At 44.7% G+C, this 16081-nt stretch overlaps 2 protein-coding genes across 2 annotated transcripts; both read right to left on the bottom strand.

Annotated features, from left to right (window-relative positions):
• Positions 1 to 934: 934 nt before the first annotated feature.
• Positions 935 to 13767, bottom strand: dhx37 (DEAH (Asp-Glu-Ala-His) box polypeptide 37). The gene is made up of 27 exons (XM_083645119.1): positions 13670 to 13767; positions 13321 to 13435; positions 12999 to 13174; positions 12591 to 12703; positions 11923 to 12307; positions 11631 to 11779; positions 10814 to 10906; positions 9937 to 10033; positions 9320 to 9433; positions 8923 to 9139; positions 8112 to 8210; positions 7815 to 7885; positions 7519 to 7654; positions 6668 to 6744; positions 5452 to 5684; positions 5221 to 5332; positions 4967 to 5073; positions 4595 to 4783; positions 4379 to 4503; positions 3337 to 3453; positions 3073 to 3245; positions 2804 to 2918; positions 1785 to 1922; positions 1595 to 1689; positions 1438 to 1511; positions 1261 to 1358; positions 935 to 1163 (listed from the first exon to the last, which is right to left on the bottom strand). Exons 2-27 carry the CDS (start codon positions 13421 to 13423, stop codon positions 1087 to 1089), a joined length of 3483 nt encoding a protein of 1160 aa, XP_083501245.1. The 5' UTR covers positions 13424 to 13435; positions 13670 to 13767; the 3' UTR covers positions 935 to 1086.
• A 1057-nt stretch (positions 13768 to 14824) lies between these two features.
• Positions 14825 to 15454, bottom strand: gp1bb (glycoprotein Ib platelet subunit beta; the record flags this gene model as incomplete). Its single annotated transcript, XM_083644775.1, has 1 exon — positions 14825 to 15454. One exon carries the CDS (start codon positions 15452 to 15454, stop codon positions 14825 to 14827), a length of 630 nt encoding a protein of 209 aa, XP_083500901.1.
• Positions 15455 to 16081: the final 627 nt, after the last annotated feature.

The following is a 16081-nucleotide window of genomic DNA, read 5'->3' as shown; positions in this document are numbered from 1 at the left end:
AAGAGCAATTCAGTTGGTTAATGAAATCGCTGTCCGCTCTCAAGAGCAATTCAGTTGGTTAATGAAATCGCTGTCCGCTCTCAAGAGCTATTCAGTTGGTTAATGAAATCGCTGATGATTCTTCTAATGAAGAAAGAAAAATTACGGGGTGGTACCCCGTAGTTACACTATAAATACAGATCTTGTTCCCCTGTAGTTAGTCTAAATTCACTTGTACCCCGTAGTTATACTATAAGTACAATGTGGTACCCCATAGTTATACTATAAGTACAGATCTTGTTCCCCTGTAGTTAGTCTAAATTCACTCCTTGTACCCCGTAGTTACACTAAGTACAGTGTGGTACCCTGTAATTAGCCTCTAAGTACAGAATTGGTCCCCTGCTTCAGAATACAGCCCGCGACCCCGTAGTTGCCCTGTAAGTACAGTGTGGTACCCCGTAGTTATACTATAAGTACAGATCTTGTTACCCTCTAGTTAAAGTCTAAATTCACTCCTTGTACCCCGTAGTTATACTATAACTAGTGTGGTACCCCGTAGTTATACTATAACTACAGATCTTGTTACCCTCTAGTTAAAGTTTAAATTCACTCCTTGTCCCCGTAGTTATACTATAACTACACTGCTTGTACACCGTAGTTATACTATAACTACATGCTTATTTGCGGGCTGTATTCTAAAGCGTTACCTTTTTCTCTTATCTTCATCCACAATTCTCACACACAGCATGATGAATATTAAGCAAACACGAGCCTCATTTAACAGAGCCACACTTTTAATGAGTCTTATAAAGACCAAATCAGACATGCATGTCTGACAGCAGTACTCTGATGAACCACAAGTTAAAACGTCATTATAGAGCTCTTGTGGAAACTTTCTGATGGGCAAAACTGTACAATTCATAGACATATCAAATACAAAATGGAGAAAGGCAGTGTTGTGTGGTGACAGATGCACTTACAAAGAACATACAAACAATTACGGTAGGTTTGACTGTAAGAAGAAGGGCCTTTTGATGCTGGAGAGGAGTCTGGGGGTGAGGAGTTTTTGTGTGTGCCAATCTGTAGGTCAAGGTGGGTCACATTCCCTCATATAGGAGGCCAACTTTTGGCTACTTCCTGGTGCATGGCTTCAGGTAGCCACTGACAGTATGCAGACAGCAGGACTTTGGGGGGGGGACAAAAGAAAACAATGGGGTTAGATGACAAGAAGTCTCGGCAAACAGACTTGGACAAATCATATCAAACACATCAAATCCTCACATTTGTCTTTGGTCTTCCAGACAGAGAGAAGAGCCTCTCTACAGTCAACTCTCTCGGACAGCAGTGCTCCCAGCAAAGCCTCGGTCCTGGGCTGCAGCCTGGGACAGCAAAGCAACAAGTTAATTTCACTGAGCGATGAAAGGCCTCCGACAGCAAGCTGTGAGATTGTAAACTTACTTTGCCCATGTCTTCAGCATGATGGAGGGGTTTGAGAGAAGGTGGTGACTGTGTTTCTTCAGTATAGGGCATACCTGCAAAACAGACAAAGCATACAATTCAATGTGATGGACTTTGAAATTATAAGGACTGCACAGGTCAGGTTTCGCTGCAATACCTGTCCCTCGAGCAGGAACCTGGCAAATAGTTTGTAGCGCTCCAGGCCGTCTGGATAATCCATCTCCACTGCAGGCAGCTGCCAAGCCACTCGGACTGCAGGACAGACGCAGACATTATAGTAACATAGGTGGGACAGAAACAATTTACATCGAGAAAGACTGCCAGCAAAAGAGAGAAGTGACACTTACAGAAGGTGCTTGAACATTGACATTTGACTGTGCCTGTGGAAGAACAGAACCAAGGTGATGGAGTCTCCAGGGCAGAGCCGAAATGACAGTACTGGGGCAGAAGCTGGGGGACCCACTCTGCTTCTACTCCTGACACACCTGGGACAGACAGAAAGGCAGACATTTTCCCAAATGGTAAGCAACACTCCAGCACATTTGACTTCATATACAGTATAGGCAGCAACAATATGCAGTTCAATCCAGACCTAAGGGAAAATTGGATTATCGACAGGGCTTGTAAATGAGAACTGGTTCTCAATTGAGTTATCTGGTTAAATAAGGGTTAGATAAATAATAAATACAATTCACAGTGAAGGTGCATAATATACAAAACGAGTGAGAAATTAGAAAAACAATAAAAACACAATAACATAACAAAAAGAACAACACACCACAAATCGGCACAATAGATTCCACACACACAAAAAACATCCCAGTTAGACTAGACAGGAAGTCAATAGCTTGATACAGCGCAATAAAAATCTGTACACAAGTCTATACAGGAATAGAAGCTATATCAGTTCATGTGCAAATTAAAAGAACACTTCACCATTTTGTTTTACTATATCTCTATATATTAGTCTTCCTCACTGAGACAGCACCTATCGGTCTACTTGCTGTGTGTGTCTCGGAGACGGTCTGTGGAAAGTCTCAAAATGTACTGCCGCTCTCTTCCTGAATTCTCATGTCTGCTTCAAGGCTGGGAGACAATAGACATTTTTGAAGCCCGATTTAGCAACAATTTGAGACAGGCAGTCGCCGGTAATCACACTATTTAGTCGCACCTGTAATCGTTTTGTGTGTGAAAGTGAAACACAGACATGGTGCCGTCTCATAGCATGTATTAGGACGACCAACTCTAAATCAGTTCAGACTCAAGATGATTCTGGCCTTCCTCACTACATCCCTCTAAAAAATGTGTCAGTTGCGTATCACTCATGCCAGTAAGATTAATGGCTGTTTTCCCCAAGTTCCTTTACCTCTCATGTACATCTTGGTGGTCTCCATGACCTCCTGGTAGACGACAAACTCAGGTAGTGTTTTGAACAGTGCAGAGCTGGGGTGAATGAAGACCGGGTCATCCAACAGAGGCGTCTGTAAACCGATTTAAAAAAAAATCGTTGAGGAAGTGAAGGAGAATTACAGTTCTTTCCCTAAATCACAATTAATAGTTCTCAGTGCAACCATCGATCTTCTATTACTATCTAGATGGGTCACCGCAGTGACCATCGTCTTTGGTGCAACTTGCCTTGTATCCATTCCTCCATTTTGGGTCTAGTATTTCCTCTGCCTGTACACGCCGTGCAAGATGGTCTCCCAGTCCGGCCAGTACAATCTGCCGCAAGCAAATCACCTGGCTCTCTGTTGGTGGACTCATCTTGGGATCCACAAATACTCCCACCTCAGGACACACTGCATTCACTGGGAAAAGACAATATGACAGATTTTCTAGGCCGTTTCTGTGACGTACAGTGAGTTTGGTCATATAATAACTAAATTTGTATGCACGTACCTGCATTGGTAAGTTGTCCTCGAAGCCGCCTGATCTCCACCATGGCTTTATACCTCAGGCCATTCTCCTCACAAAACTTTGGTGTACAGCCAGCAAATTCACAAGCCCCGACAGCACCTGCAGTCACATACAAACACAAATATATCCCCATCAACATACTTCACACATGTGACTTGCATAAATACACAAACACAGAGGACTGTATTGACTAAGAGGTGTGCTAATAATTACTACCGTGTGCAAAAACCTAATAGCCATAGCTTTTTCCCAACATGCTGCAGCACTGCATCATTTCATCGAGCAGTGATAATATGACCTGGTAATCTGCAATTCCTTTTAATCTCAACCTGGGATATTTGAAGAGGGTAATTTGCAAATGGAACACTCTTATTTTTTGGTTTCATATTACCCCCTTATTTCCCGCTCTATTTCTCTACCTTATTTCTTATCTCTCTGCCCGTTTCTTTGAATTAACACCTTCTCAGCGTGAGAGGTTTGGGTGTGCTTCCTCAGGGCATTAAATAGCGTGCACAATTATGCAGGTTTTGGTTCAGTAAATCAAAAATAAAATCAACAATTCAATCATTTCCTCCATTTTTACACCTTACCACTGCCATTCCTCCAAATACATAATAATTGGGTCAGAGACAATACAAATCTAACAAGTGTCCCATGTACCCCATTTCCTCGATCAGAATCGCACTTTTTACGCATTACTGCCATTGCAAATGCTTAATAAATACAGCCCTAATGATCATAAATATATTGAAGAGTTCATTTGCAAAAACAGTTATCGTTTGTCATTTTTAGCCTTTTATATTATATATTGACGTATTTATATTGTATTTTATTTTTTGTATATTCTTATTATACTGTAAATCATAATTAAAATATTTTCACCTGATCATTTTCACATAAATCACCTCAATAATGTTTTTAAGAATGGCATTAAACTGTTTTTGCAAAGGTCAACATGATATAATGCATAAAGCTAGAATCTGTACAGTACTATTTAGTCATAACACAACAAAAGTGACCTTACCCAGCATCACCATAAGGTCCCCCAGCAGGAGTGAGGCTCCTTGCCCAGCCCAAATCCTCCTCATCTGGGTCAGGCGAGCCCGGCGCTGGACCAGCTTGGAACTCTCATCCTCACTACCTGCAGGTCTGAGGAAGAGGAAAACATGTTTAGAGTATAAAAACATGAATATATTTACATAAAAACATACAGAGACAGAGCAATCATCTGTGTCCTCACCTGTCGAGGTCTTCAAAGATCTCCCGGACTGTCATGGCTGCCACCACAGCAATGACGTATGGCAGGCAATCCTGCTGCTTCCCCAGCGCTAGCATTTTAGCATAGCGTGGTGACACAGGGAATGAAGCCATTGCCCTGCCCAGAGGGGTGATGGGACAGCTCAGCCTAGCTTGCTCCATCTCTTTCACCCTAAAAATAAATAACAGAGTGTAGGCTTGAGGCTTGCTCATAAGACCTGACTAATGGATTGCTTTGATTTATCTCAATTCACTGGGTTGACTGAAATAAAATAGGCAAATTAGATGGGAAAATTAAGAAAAAAGATCTGGAAGAGAGGCAGAGGCAGAGATAGAGACAGAGGTAGACAGTTACCTCCCGGTGCGAGGCGGCTCTTTCAGAGCTCCCAGTGAGAGCAGTAACTGTTCTGCAGCAACAAGAGCCTCAGCAGAAGGAGGTGTGGGGAAAGGGAAATTCACTACCTGGAGACACACACAAAGATCTGTGTAACATTTCAATTAAACACAGCATGTTCTACCATTCTTTATCTGGGGTATAAAGAAAGGTATCAGTGGAACCAGTCATCTAGTATTTCTAATATTGGTCCATGAGCTGCTACATTTACTGACCTTGTCTATGTTGAGGTCCTTCATCTGCAAAACCAGGTCTTCCACAGGCCGACGCGTAATCTCTGCCTCCGAGAATGGACTGAAGTCCCCAAACACCGCAGATGAGTACAACCTGCAGGGACACCATATAAACCATTGACACCCTTCAGTTACACAGAAGTATGTCCTAAAGATGAGAAAATATCTGAGAGAATATTCTCCTGTGGTGAAAACTGGATGTAAAGTTCTGACCTGTAGCAGTGTCCCGGCTCTGTTCGTCCAGCTCGACCTGCCCTCTGATTGGCTGAGGCCTGAGAGGTCCATGAGACCTTGAAGGAGGACACGCCGGTCACGCGGTCGTAGTAGCGCTTCTTTACCCGACCACAGTCGACCACGTACTTGACCCCAGGGATGGTCAGAGATGTCTCTGCCACGTTGGTGGCTACCACACAGAGACGAGTGCCAGGTGGGGGGGGCCTGAACACCTACGCAAACAGGTAAACAACACACACACAATATTTGGACATAATAAAATCACAACAGTTACTCTATAGAGGGCTTTCAAGTGTCTGATTGCGTTTCTGTACCATGTACCAACGTATACCATGCCTGACATTCAGGATATATTCGTGTAGTATAGGTGATTACAATTAGTAACCTTGTACAATTCATGCATTTTCCACTGTGAATTGCCATCTTTATGTAACCGAGTTGAATCAGCGCGGATTCCTCGTGAGTCCCGAGTGGTAGCGAGTGGATTGGTTAAACTCACTCCCCAGGTATAAAGGTATGTTAACCAGCTCCGCCAAGGGAGCTAGCTCTCTTGGTGTTGCGGTTAACATGTTGGACTCCCAAGCCGAGGGTCGGCAGTTCGAATCCACCCATGGACAAGCCCTTAACATGGGTTGCTGCAAGTACCACCTACACAACACCGTTACATTGGTGCCGTGACCCGGATGTCCAGTGGGTGTGGAGTGAGTTTAAGGGGGTGAGTGTAACCGAGTTGAATCAGCGCGGATTCCTCCTGAGTCCCGAGTGGTAGCGAGTGGATTGGTTAAACTCACTCCCCAGGTATAAAGGCATGTTAACCAGCTCCGCCAAGGGAGCTAGCTCTCTTGCTGTTGCGGTTAACATGTTGGACTCCCAAGCCGAGGGTCGGCAGTTCGAATCCACCCCTGGACAAGCCCATAACATGGGTTGCTGCAAGTACCACCTACACAACGCTGTTACATTTATGTGAAATTTAGTTACGTTATCGTGGAGACATAACATTTTATTAGCATCAGAGAGGCAATCTAGCTTTACTTTGTTTTTATCCTTTCATTACCTTTATCATTTATTGTTTGCTAACCAACACATATATTATTTGCTGCTGTAACGACCCAGTTTTCTCTCTGGGATCAAAGCAGTTAATCTTACAGTTTTTAATTAGTCTTTGTACTGATAAAAGTCAGGTTAATAATCTTACTTTAGCCTGCTGCTCCGGGGCCAAGAGAGAGTACAGCGGGAGGACATACAGAGGAATGGAGGGGTCGGCCTTCTCCTCTATAAAAACATACAATGGAAAAGACAGAAGAGGATTGATATAAATACTCGTCTGAAATAGGTCCCTCTGGATTTAGAGAACTAGTGGTGTATCTTTTTCATTTATTTGCTGGTTCAACGTGTTGTCTGTGAAGGACAGGAATAGCCTAAACGCTATAGTCAAGGTCTGCTCCAGGATTATTGGAGTCCAGCAGAATAACCTGTGCTCCATCTGGGAGAAACGTGTGGTACAGAAGGCAAAAAAGATCATAAGACAATCTAGCCACATTTTGTCCAGTGAATTTGCTCTGATGCCCTCAGGCCGGCGCTACTATGCGCCCCCTAGGAGAACGAACAGGTACTCCAAGTCTTTCTTTCCTTCAGCTGTCAGGCTGTTAAACACAGACAGTAGTCATTTTAAGTGAATGCCTTCACTCATACAGTATGAGCGCACAACAGGCTGTACGTATCCTGTCTGTGACGAACAGGTTAGGCTTGCTCATACATATATATATATTTTTTTATTTTTTATACATGTTCTCATGTCTTTACATATAGAAATATATGTATACTTTTTATTTCTTGTTCATGTTTATATGAGTCTGATCTGTTATCTCTGACATTATTTGTTTGTTTATTTGTTTGTTTATGTCATGTCATGCTCTTACGTTACGTCCTGTCATGTCTGAAGTTTGTAGCTCACTGTGAGCTTTGAAGGTATTGGGTAGGCTGTGAAACTGAATTGCCCTTCTGGGATTAATAAAAGTTGTCTGAAGTCTGTCTGAAGTATCTTACCTGCTTCACCAGGATCCTCTCCCAGTTCCAGGTCAGAGCCTTCATCCTCCTCATCTCCTATCCCAGCCTGTCTGTCCTCGTCACCCTCATCCACTGGTAAGGCAGAATAATTGTCCAGGTCTATACGGGGCAGGGACTGAAGACAGGAAGTAAAGCATGCAATACCTTAAAATATGCGTAAACAGTGGATATTTGTTGAGGATACAGCTGTCTTTTATCATCCAGCAACACACACAGTAAGAGCCTTGGATAATGTGATTGTGGCCTTTGGGGCATTATACTAAGACCTGACTTACCACAGTCTTCTTCTGTTTGGCCTTCTTAAACTTCCTCATCGCCTCTGAGGTATCAGCCTCCTCATCTTCACCTGGGAAAAGAACAAGTGATTAGACATTCTGTTAAAAACCGGACGGACAAACCCTGTCTTTATTTCGTCACAGACGACACACCACACATGCACGGCAGCCAGTACACCCACACGCTGTTAGGGGCTGCTGTGAAATTTGTCCTCCGCGAGCATGTGTGTGTGTGTGTGTCTGTGTGTCTGTGTGTGTCTGTGTGTCTGTGTGTGTCTGTCTGTGTGTTACACTCACCATTGGTTGTGGTACCCTTCCTGAAGGGGAAAGCTTTCCTCAGTCTTCTACATACATTGTGCACCTCCGCCTGTCCAGTCAGGAACACCAGGATACCACCTGATGGACAGAGAAACGAAGTCTGGGTGGCAGTGTGGTGTAGTAGTTAAATAGACCGTCCCGTATCCGGAGGGTCTTAGGTTCAATTCCAGCAACGTGTCCTGTCAAAGTGTCCTTAAGCAAGATACAGAGCACCCCCCCGACCCCACCCGATCCCAACCTGCTCCCTCATTGTACTGTAAGTTGCTCTGGTAAAGCAACGATAAGTAATGATAAATATAAACTAAAATGAAACATTGTTGCTCAAGCTTTCAATCAAACTACAACAATATTTGTGACAAGTCGGCAATTAAATTACACATCAGCATTGGTTGAAAATATTTTATTGTTTCCTCTGCATCCAATGTAGCAACGCAGATGGTTCTGTGGAACAAACCATCTGGGAACTCGATCTTGGAACCCGGTTAAAAATGGCAGGCACTTGGAAAAAAAACTTGTCAGGTGATTGGATGAACCATCACCGTCTATCATGGGCTAACTTCAACCCCTTGTCATGTGATCTCATTCTCGCACGGATCCAGCTGCCTCGCAAAGTTAGCAATGTAGCACACAAATTCAAAATGATGACTAAGTGAAAAGTACAAACCCTGGCTGTGCATATTATGAGGCTGAGTGTGTGTGTGTGTGTGTGTGTGTGTGTGTGTGTGTGTGTGTGTGTGTGTGTGTGTGTGTGTGTGTGTGTGGCTATGTGCGTGCGTGTGTGTGTGTGTACCTGGAGGTAGCATGCGGTGGATCTTGCAGATCTTGTGGAAGGCCTCTCCAGCGTAATCCTCCAGAGGGGTGCGTTTGTTGAAATGGATAGTGACGGGGAATTGGCGGGCGTCCACCTTGACGACAGGTGGAGGCGATGGATACAGCTTCCTGTTGTCGGTGAAGTCTTCGACCCGCAGGGTGGCCGACATGACCAGCAGCTTCATGGGCAGACCTTTCTGTAGGGGGCATTCACCAAACAGCAGGTTGACAGAAGGCAAGGACGCTAAAACGGTTGCACAAGCCTCAGACTGTCTACACTGTAAAGACTGTACAGCAGAGTATTTTGTCTGAAATATAGACAGAGCATGACCAGAGGTGGAGACATTTCAAACAGCAGACATGACGTTGCTGCTTACCTTGTTTCTGAGTGGGACGATACGAGACAGCAGGCCGATGAGAATGTCTGTGTACACGCTCCTTTCATGAGCCTCATCTATGATTATCACACTGTACTTCTGGAGCAAGAAATCCTATGAGACAAGACAGAGATAGTGGCAGTATTACATAGATACACGGTGACAGACTCTTTTACACTATGTAGACATTACAACCTGAGTCATTATTGATGGAAAAAATGCTTTCAATGACACTGGGTTTCCCATAGCCTCCCTACATGAAAGATGTTTGTGTGTGTGTCACTGGTATCCCTGGTTCAGCTGTGTTCATTGGTCCCCTCCAACTATCCCACCTCTAGCCAGGTCAGGCTGATAATAATGCATCAAACATCCTCTCAAGGGCTCTTGTGGTCTCACATCATCATCACACAAAGATGAAAGTGGACTCCATGTTAGTAACCATAATATAAATATGGCATCCCACCACAACAAAACCACAGCAGGGAGAAATGTCCAGATTTTAAGGAACTTCCTACTTGTCATTTCTCTCTAATTGCCCAGGCACACGGTGCGTGCGTGCGTGTGTGTGTGTGTGTGTGTGTTGCACATTAGTTGGTGGGGGACAGTAAAGGAGATACCTTCTGAATCTCCTTCAGTAGAACACCGTCCGTCATGAACTTGATCTTGGTGTCGCTGGTCACATTCCCCTCATATCGAATCTGGTATGATACCACCCTAAAAAACAGATAGACCCCCGATAAGCTCAATATAATTTAGAAAATGTTTCCCTCAACAGAGGGAGCTTGTCAAACATGTCACAAAGACATAAGTGAAGAAATACATGTTCTAAAATACTCCATATATTATGTATAGTAGTCTGTGCCTTTGAGGTAGGTTTCTCTTAGCCTGGTAAACCAGCCCATAAGGTGAACTCACATTTCATTTGGTTCTGCGTGACGGTCTGGCCCCAAAGCCAGTGGGGGGGTTTAGCAGAAGCGGAAGAGCGGAAGAGCCAACGACTGCGCTGTGATTGACAGTGCAAGTTGGCCAATCAGGAACGCTACTAGCGCTGCACTAATAAAACAATAATGGCCACCTCCTTGCCTGATCGTCTCGAGGAGTAATGTCAGCGTTTGTCTAGTTTAAACAGCCATAAAGTGCAGTTATTGCAGAAATAGACTCAATAACAACAATTAAACAAGTACAGGAGTATCGCCGCAACCGGGGAGTTTCTCGGCTTTTGTTTTTGCCATTCTCCTGAGCGGATCTGGGTTTGACTGGATCCGACCCTGATTGGATCCGACCCTGATTGGCTGAAGGAGTTGTCTGTCAAGGCAACTACGCCCGCCCATGCTCCTGCCCCTGCTAAGGACTGGGTGAAGAGTTGGGGCCAGACCGTCACGCAGAACCAAATGAAATGAGAGTTCACGTGACGGGCTGGTTTACCAGGCTACAGTAGGGTTCTCTATGCCAAATGCTCCTTTGAAAATCTACAGAGTGAAGTAATTGTTGTACCGTGTTGACAGGTTCATCTCTTTGGCCACTCTGTGGGACATGCTGACAGCTGCCACCCTCCTCGGTTCAGTGACACCTATAATCCCACTGCCACTGGAGAAGGAGAGCAGAAGAATTAAGATAATATCAGAACAGATTATATTGGATACTAATGTGTGACCTCCTCTAAAGCTGCGTTCACACCGACCTATTAAAGTTTTTCGCTGGCATCGAGTTTACATACAAAGTCAATGCAAACGAGCGATTGGGCGTATATTCGCCCGGGAGAAAAATCGCTGGGCGTCCGAGCGACAGAGACAGAGCGATAGGGAGAAAATACGCTCGTCGCCCCAGATAAAATATCCCAACTCGAGCGAAAATACGCTGGCATCAGTCGCTCACTGTTCAACGCTGATTGGCTGCCGTGTGAGAGCGAGTCAAGGATCACACTGGCTTGGAACAAACCGCTGGTTTATTGTGTGGCAACAAACCGCATTGACAGGCTGACAGCTGACATGAAGTGAAGTCTGTACTACCGGTATGCAGCTCGCATTAAGAGCACGCTGATAGGCTTAGCTTGTAAACATCTACGGTGGCTCGTAGTGGACAAACATCATGACATTGCGTAACGTTATAGCCCCCACATGTCCGTCAATTCGTGTGCCTGTTGATGAGCGATGTAAACAGAGCGACAGAGCGATTCCAAAGGGTTGAATCAAGCGACAGAGCGAAAAATAAATATCTCGGTGTGAACACAGCTTTAGACGTTTTGGAGGAAAATATCCAGTGAAACATTTAAGGATGCTACCAAAAACAGGGGATAAAAGGACTGGTGTACCTGGCATAGCCTGCCTCATACAGGAACTGAGGCACTTGAGTGGTCTTCCCACTTCCTGTCTCTCCGCAGAGGACGACACTGTGATTCTCTCTCACCACCTCCATGATTACCTGCTCCTCCGCCAGTACTGGCAGCCTCAGACGAGCTTCCTGTAGCATGTGCAAAGACAGAGTGAAAGACACACAAAGCAATGACTCCTCTCTGTAAGAAATAAATGTGTGTAGCTTACTCACTTATTCACCCAGACTATCACTCTCTCTCAGACAGACAGACAACCACACAGAACACAAACCTGTATTTCTGGCAGTCTATCAACTGGAATGAAGACAGCAGGTTGGGATGGCTCTTTGCTGGGGACCTCGCTCTGATCTGAACCCTTCCTCTCATTCTGTCCATCTGTCACTGTCGCCCGTTCTTCTTCCTTCATCTCCTCCTTGCCCCTTGTCTCCTGACAGGGAGAGCTGGCTTCCTTAGACCCACACGCCTCTGTGGTCTCATTCCCTCCATCATCCTCATCATCATCATCATCAGAGGAAGTGCCCAGATCGCTGCTCTCTTCTCCCTTTTGCTCTTCCTCATCTTCTTCATCCTCTACTTTCCATTTTCTTTTCCTGTTGGCTCCGCTCAGGCTGCTGATCTTCGGCCCTGAGCCTCCATCTTCCACTTCATCTGTTGTCCTGGAAAGACATCAACAGTCAGACACCACACCACCATCTCCCATCCCCAAATGAGAACCACAGACATATCGTACTGCTTCTATGGCTTAGCTTGCATGTGTGCGTTTAGCTTAGCTTATATATATATATATATATATATATATATATATATATATATATATATATATATATATATACTAGGCGCGCTCAATGCCTAGGCTCGGCCGTAGCTTGGCTTTGTCTGCTTTATTGGCGCGCACGGGCGGGGGTGTGTGTGCATGCGTGTGTGTGTGTGCGCACATACTGTTTATTCTGGTAAAGCTTGTCTCCTGTGCCCAGTTTGGATGTGGTGTACAGCTGCTTCAGCTCAGACTCTGGAAGCTGCACCTCAGCCAGCTTGGTCAGTATGTCGGCTCTCTGAACAGGATAGAGGAGAAGAGGGATCCTTTAGGATGTTGGTGTCCATTATATCAAGTTTGCCCAACAGTCATTGCGTGTCTAAACATTTTACATTTTATGCATTTACCCAATGCTCTGAGGCATAACAACAGCTTACAATGACTGAGTAAATAAGAGACGTCAACTCTCAGCCACTGAGCAGATCCACTGGAGCAACCTGGGGTTTAGTGCCTTGCTCATGGACACTCATCCATACTCTCAGATTAAGTTTAGGCATGATGCGCACTGCACATGATGTCAGACTGCCTCCTACCTGAGCTTTCTTCTCCTTGATTTCCAGGACCTTCTGCAGCTGTTTCCTCTGCTTCTTAGTGAGGGGGTGTTTCTTGGAGAGAGGTCTCCGTCTCTCTATGGCTTTATTCTTCTTAGCTTTGTTGGCTGGGAGGACCAGGGCATTGCTCTCATCCACACCCTTAAGTTTGGACCCAGCTGTTGAAGGAAAACAAGTCGCATCAGAAGCGAGGAGACAACCCACAGGCCAGACACGAACAGACAATAATTTCACTGTTGTCACGGAATAATTTCACCAGTTCACTGATTTTACTTGTGAACGCCCATCTCTCCTCTTTTCTTACCTTCCAGTTCCACCACAACGTCTGTCTTCTCACCCCCAGCTGGTTGTTGAGGGTCATTCTGCTGCCTCCCCTTCCAGTTATGTCTCCTCCTTAGTCTCCCCATCTCTGACTGAAGCTGTAGATTAATCAGTGAATAAGTCAAAAGAAGCTAGACAGCCAGCTAGAATAGTGTAGATCCACTGTTTAATTCTATAGCTAACTAGGAGTAGCGTATTTATTTAGAGTAGTACGATCATCTTACAGCTAACTTAGCTACTTTGGTAATGTTAGCTAAATACAACAATCTCGTACATGCTTCTGTCATTCAAACAGCCGACTAAATCCGTATAAACTTTTATAAAATACAAACCTTTTATTTTAACGAGACAGACAATATCATTGGAGTTGAAAGACTTGACGCTTGGAATTCCAATCCAGCACACAAATCTCACGTGTAAACAGATGCTGGTCCGTTGGGTAAAACAGTCCGTCGGTGAAACGTTTCGTCGGAAAGGTTCCGCTGCAGAAACAACAAAAGTATCTCACACCCCCCCCCCCCCCCCCTCCACACACTTCAAATAAAAAGAGAACAGAGAAAAAGAAAACAGAATTACTATTTGGAGTATTAAAAAGGTATGCATTATTTAGAAAATGTTGATATATTTTTGCATAAATAAGCCAAAGAATTAAGATCTACATTTAGTAATCAGCAGGTGTTGCTCAGCTGACAAATTCAAGATTCAAGATTAACTTTAATATCCACAGTAATAATCAGATTACAAACGAGGAATTTTACTTAGTGCAAATATGCAGCACAGTGGTCACTTCAACAGTAGAAGACAAAGCAATCACAGAATATTACAATATAAAGTGCAGCCCTTTAAAGTGACTATGGGGGGCGGGGCGGACTATAATGTCAGAGGGGGGGGGGCAGGGAAGGGGGGGGGGGGACCCAGGGAAGGGGGCGGGGGGCGGCTCAGGGGGCACAATTGACTCATAAGAATTGCAGGGACTTTTTCAATTTAATATCTTTATTAACCCAAATTTTTGCATCCAGAAAAGATATACTGTATATAAAAGGATAGATCAATATAAAAATTATTATGTGATCAAATCTAAATGCAGTTCTGCACAATGTGAGTCAAAAAATATGTAGGCCTAATGTAATTATGGGACAATAGTACTGATCAGTTGTAAATATGAATCTGAATAAATTGTCTCAAATAGCATGCATGGTAAGTTTATATTAATAAATAACAAAAATACGTAGTCCTATTTCAAGTTAACAAACAAAAATACAGTTTGTACGATACAATGCAAATGGAAAATCTGCCTCACATCAACACCCTGACTGACTGTATTCTATGTATGAATTGAAGTTGACACAGTCAACTCACAGTCATTTCTCCTTCAGTCGGCAGGCAACTTTCCCCCAACTCTACAAAAGCATTAGACATAATTACAGTGTATTGTGCAACACTTTTGCACCTATAACCACACAATAGACTCCCTTCCTTCGTCCAGCTCAGATGCTGCTGTCCTTTAAAGGCTCGTACTCATTCCCCATCATGCCCTCCCCGACGGCAAAGCTCTCCTCTTTGGTCCTTCTCGCCACCCTGGAGAGCCTCTCGAACCTCCTCAGAAACACGATGACCGCCACCAGCAGTGCCACCTGCACGGCCACAAACACAAACAGACACACCTGTGAGGCGAAAGCCAGGTCGCAATACCAGTAGTGGCAGGACTCCAGGACCTCCTCCTCGGTGAGGTACGCCACCAGGCGCCCTCTGAGGCCAGGAGGGGAGCTGCAGCTGACATTGAGGTGTGAGGTGTGGCCCATGGGCCGGCCGAGCAGCCAGGCTCGCAGGTAGAGGACGCCGCAGTCGCACGTCCACGGGTTGCCGTGCAGAGAGACAGAGAGGAGGGAGTCCAGGGCATCCAGCAGCCCGTTAGGGAGGGTGGTCAGTAGGTTGTCGTGGAGAAGGAGCTCGGTGGTGCCAGTTGGAAAATGGGAGGGGAGTGAGGTGCTGGTGAGAGACCTGCCGCTGCAGTCCACCCGGCCGCCACGGCAGGAACAAAGACCGGGGCACTCTGATGACCTTTGACCTCTGGCTCCACACAAGAGGAGTAGACACAGGAGTAGAAGCCCCTTCATCATTATGAATCAACCTGATGAGAGGAGAGGAGAGGAGAGGAGAGGAGAGGAGAGGAGAGGAGAGGAGAGGAGAGGAGAGGAGAGGAGAGAGGAGGAGAGGATGCATTTGATGCTGTGATCAGATCAGTCACACACACAAGTAGAGAGGAAAAAGCCATTGCATATCCTTGATGGCTGAAATATGTGTGGAAGACAGATAACACATTAGGCTGTGGGAAAAGTGTTGTCCAGTGAACGTGTCAGAGAGAGATAGGAACACAAAGGGGAAATTCACTCAGGGATGGTCAAGAGATCATTCATCTTTTACCGGAATTATAGTTAACTTAGCTAACCTACCATGAGAGAGAAAGTGTAGTTAAATTCCATAATGAGATAACCACCGTTTGCAAAAAAGTAAAGCTTCTCTTACAAAATGATTGCTGACATGAAAGTACAGAGTGGAAGTTTTTTGAGTGAAAGTTTATTCATGCTCAAGTAAGTGCACAAATGAACAAAAGTGAATAAATCAGCATGGGACAAACACAAACAAGGCTTATTATGCAGCTATTATGTGCTTTTGTTCATTTAAACACTTATATGTCGCAGGAATAAACGTTCACTTTTTACATCCAAGGAACTTGCAACCTG

Source organism: Poromitra crassiceps (genome assembly GCF_964638095.1).
Source record: "Poromitra crassiceps genome assembly, chromosome: 10".
NCBI lineage: Eukaryota > Metazoa > Chordata > Actinopteri > Beryciformes > Melamphaidae > Poromitra > Poromitra crassiceps.
Note: the sequence above shows the minus strand (reverse complement) of the source record. Positions and strands in the feature narration are given on the sequence as shown.

Bases quoted from the DNA above. Each gene is read 5' to 3' on its own strand.
- dhx37 (XM_083645119.1), bottom strand. From the start codon at position 13,423: ATGGGGAGACTAAGGAGGAGACATAACTGGAAGGGGAGGCAGCAGAAT. The intron at 13,175-13,320 runs GTAAGAAAAGAG...TTCCTTCAACAG, and splicing joins CGTTGTGGTGGAACTGGAAG to CTGGGTCCAAACTTAAGGGT. The intron at 3,246-3,336 runs GTACGTGCATAC...GTCTTTTCCCAG, and splicing joins AGGACAACTTACCAATGCAG to TGAATGCAGTGTGTCCTGAG.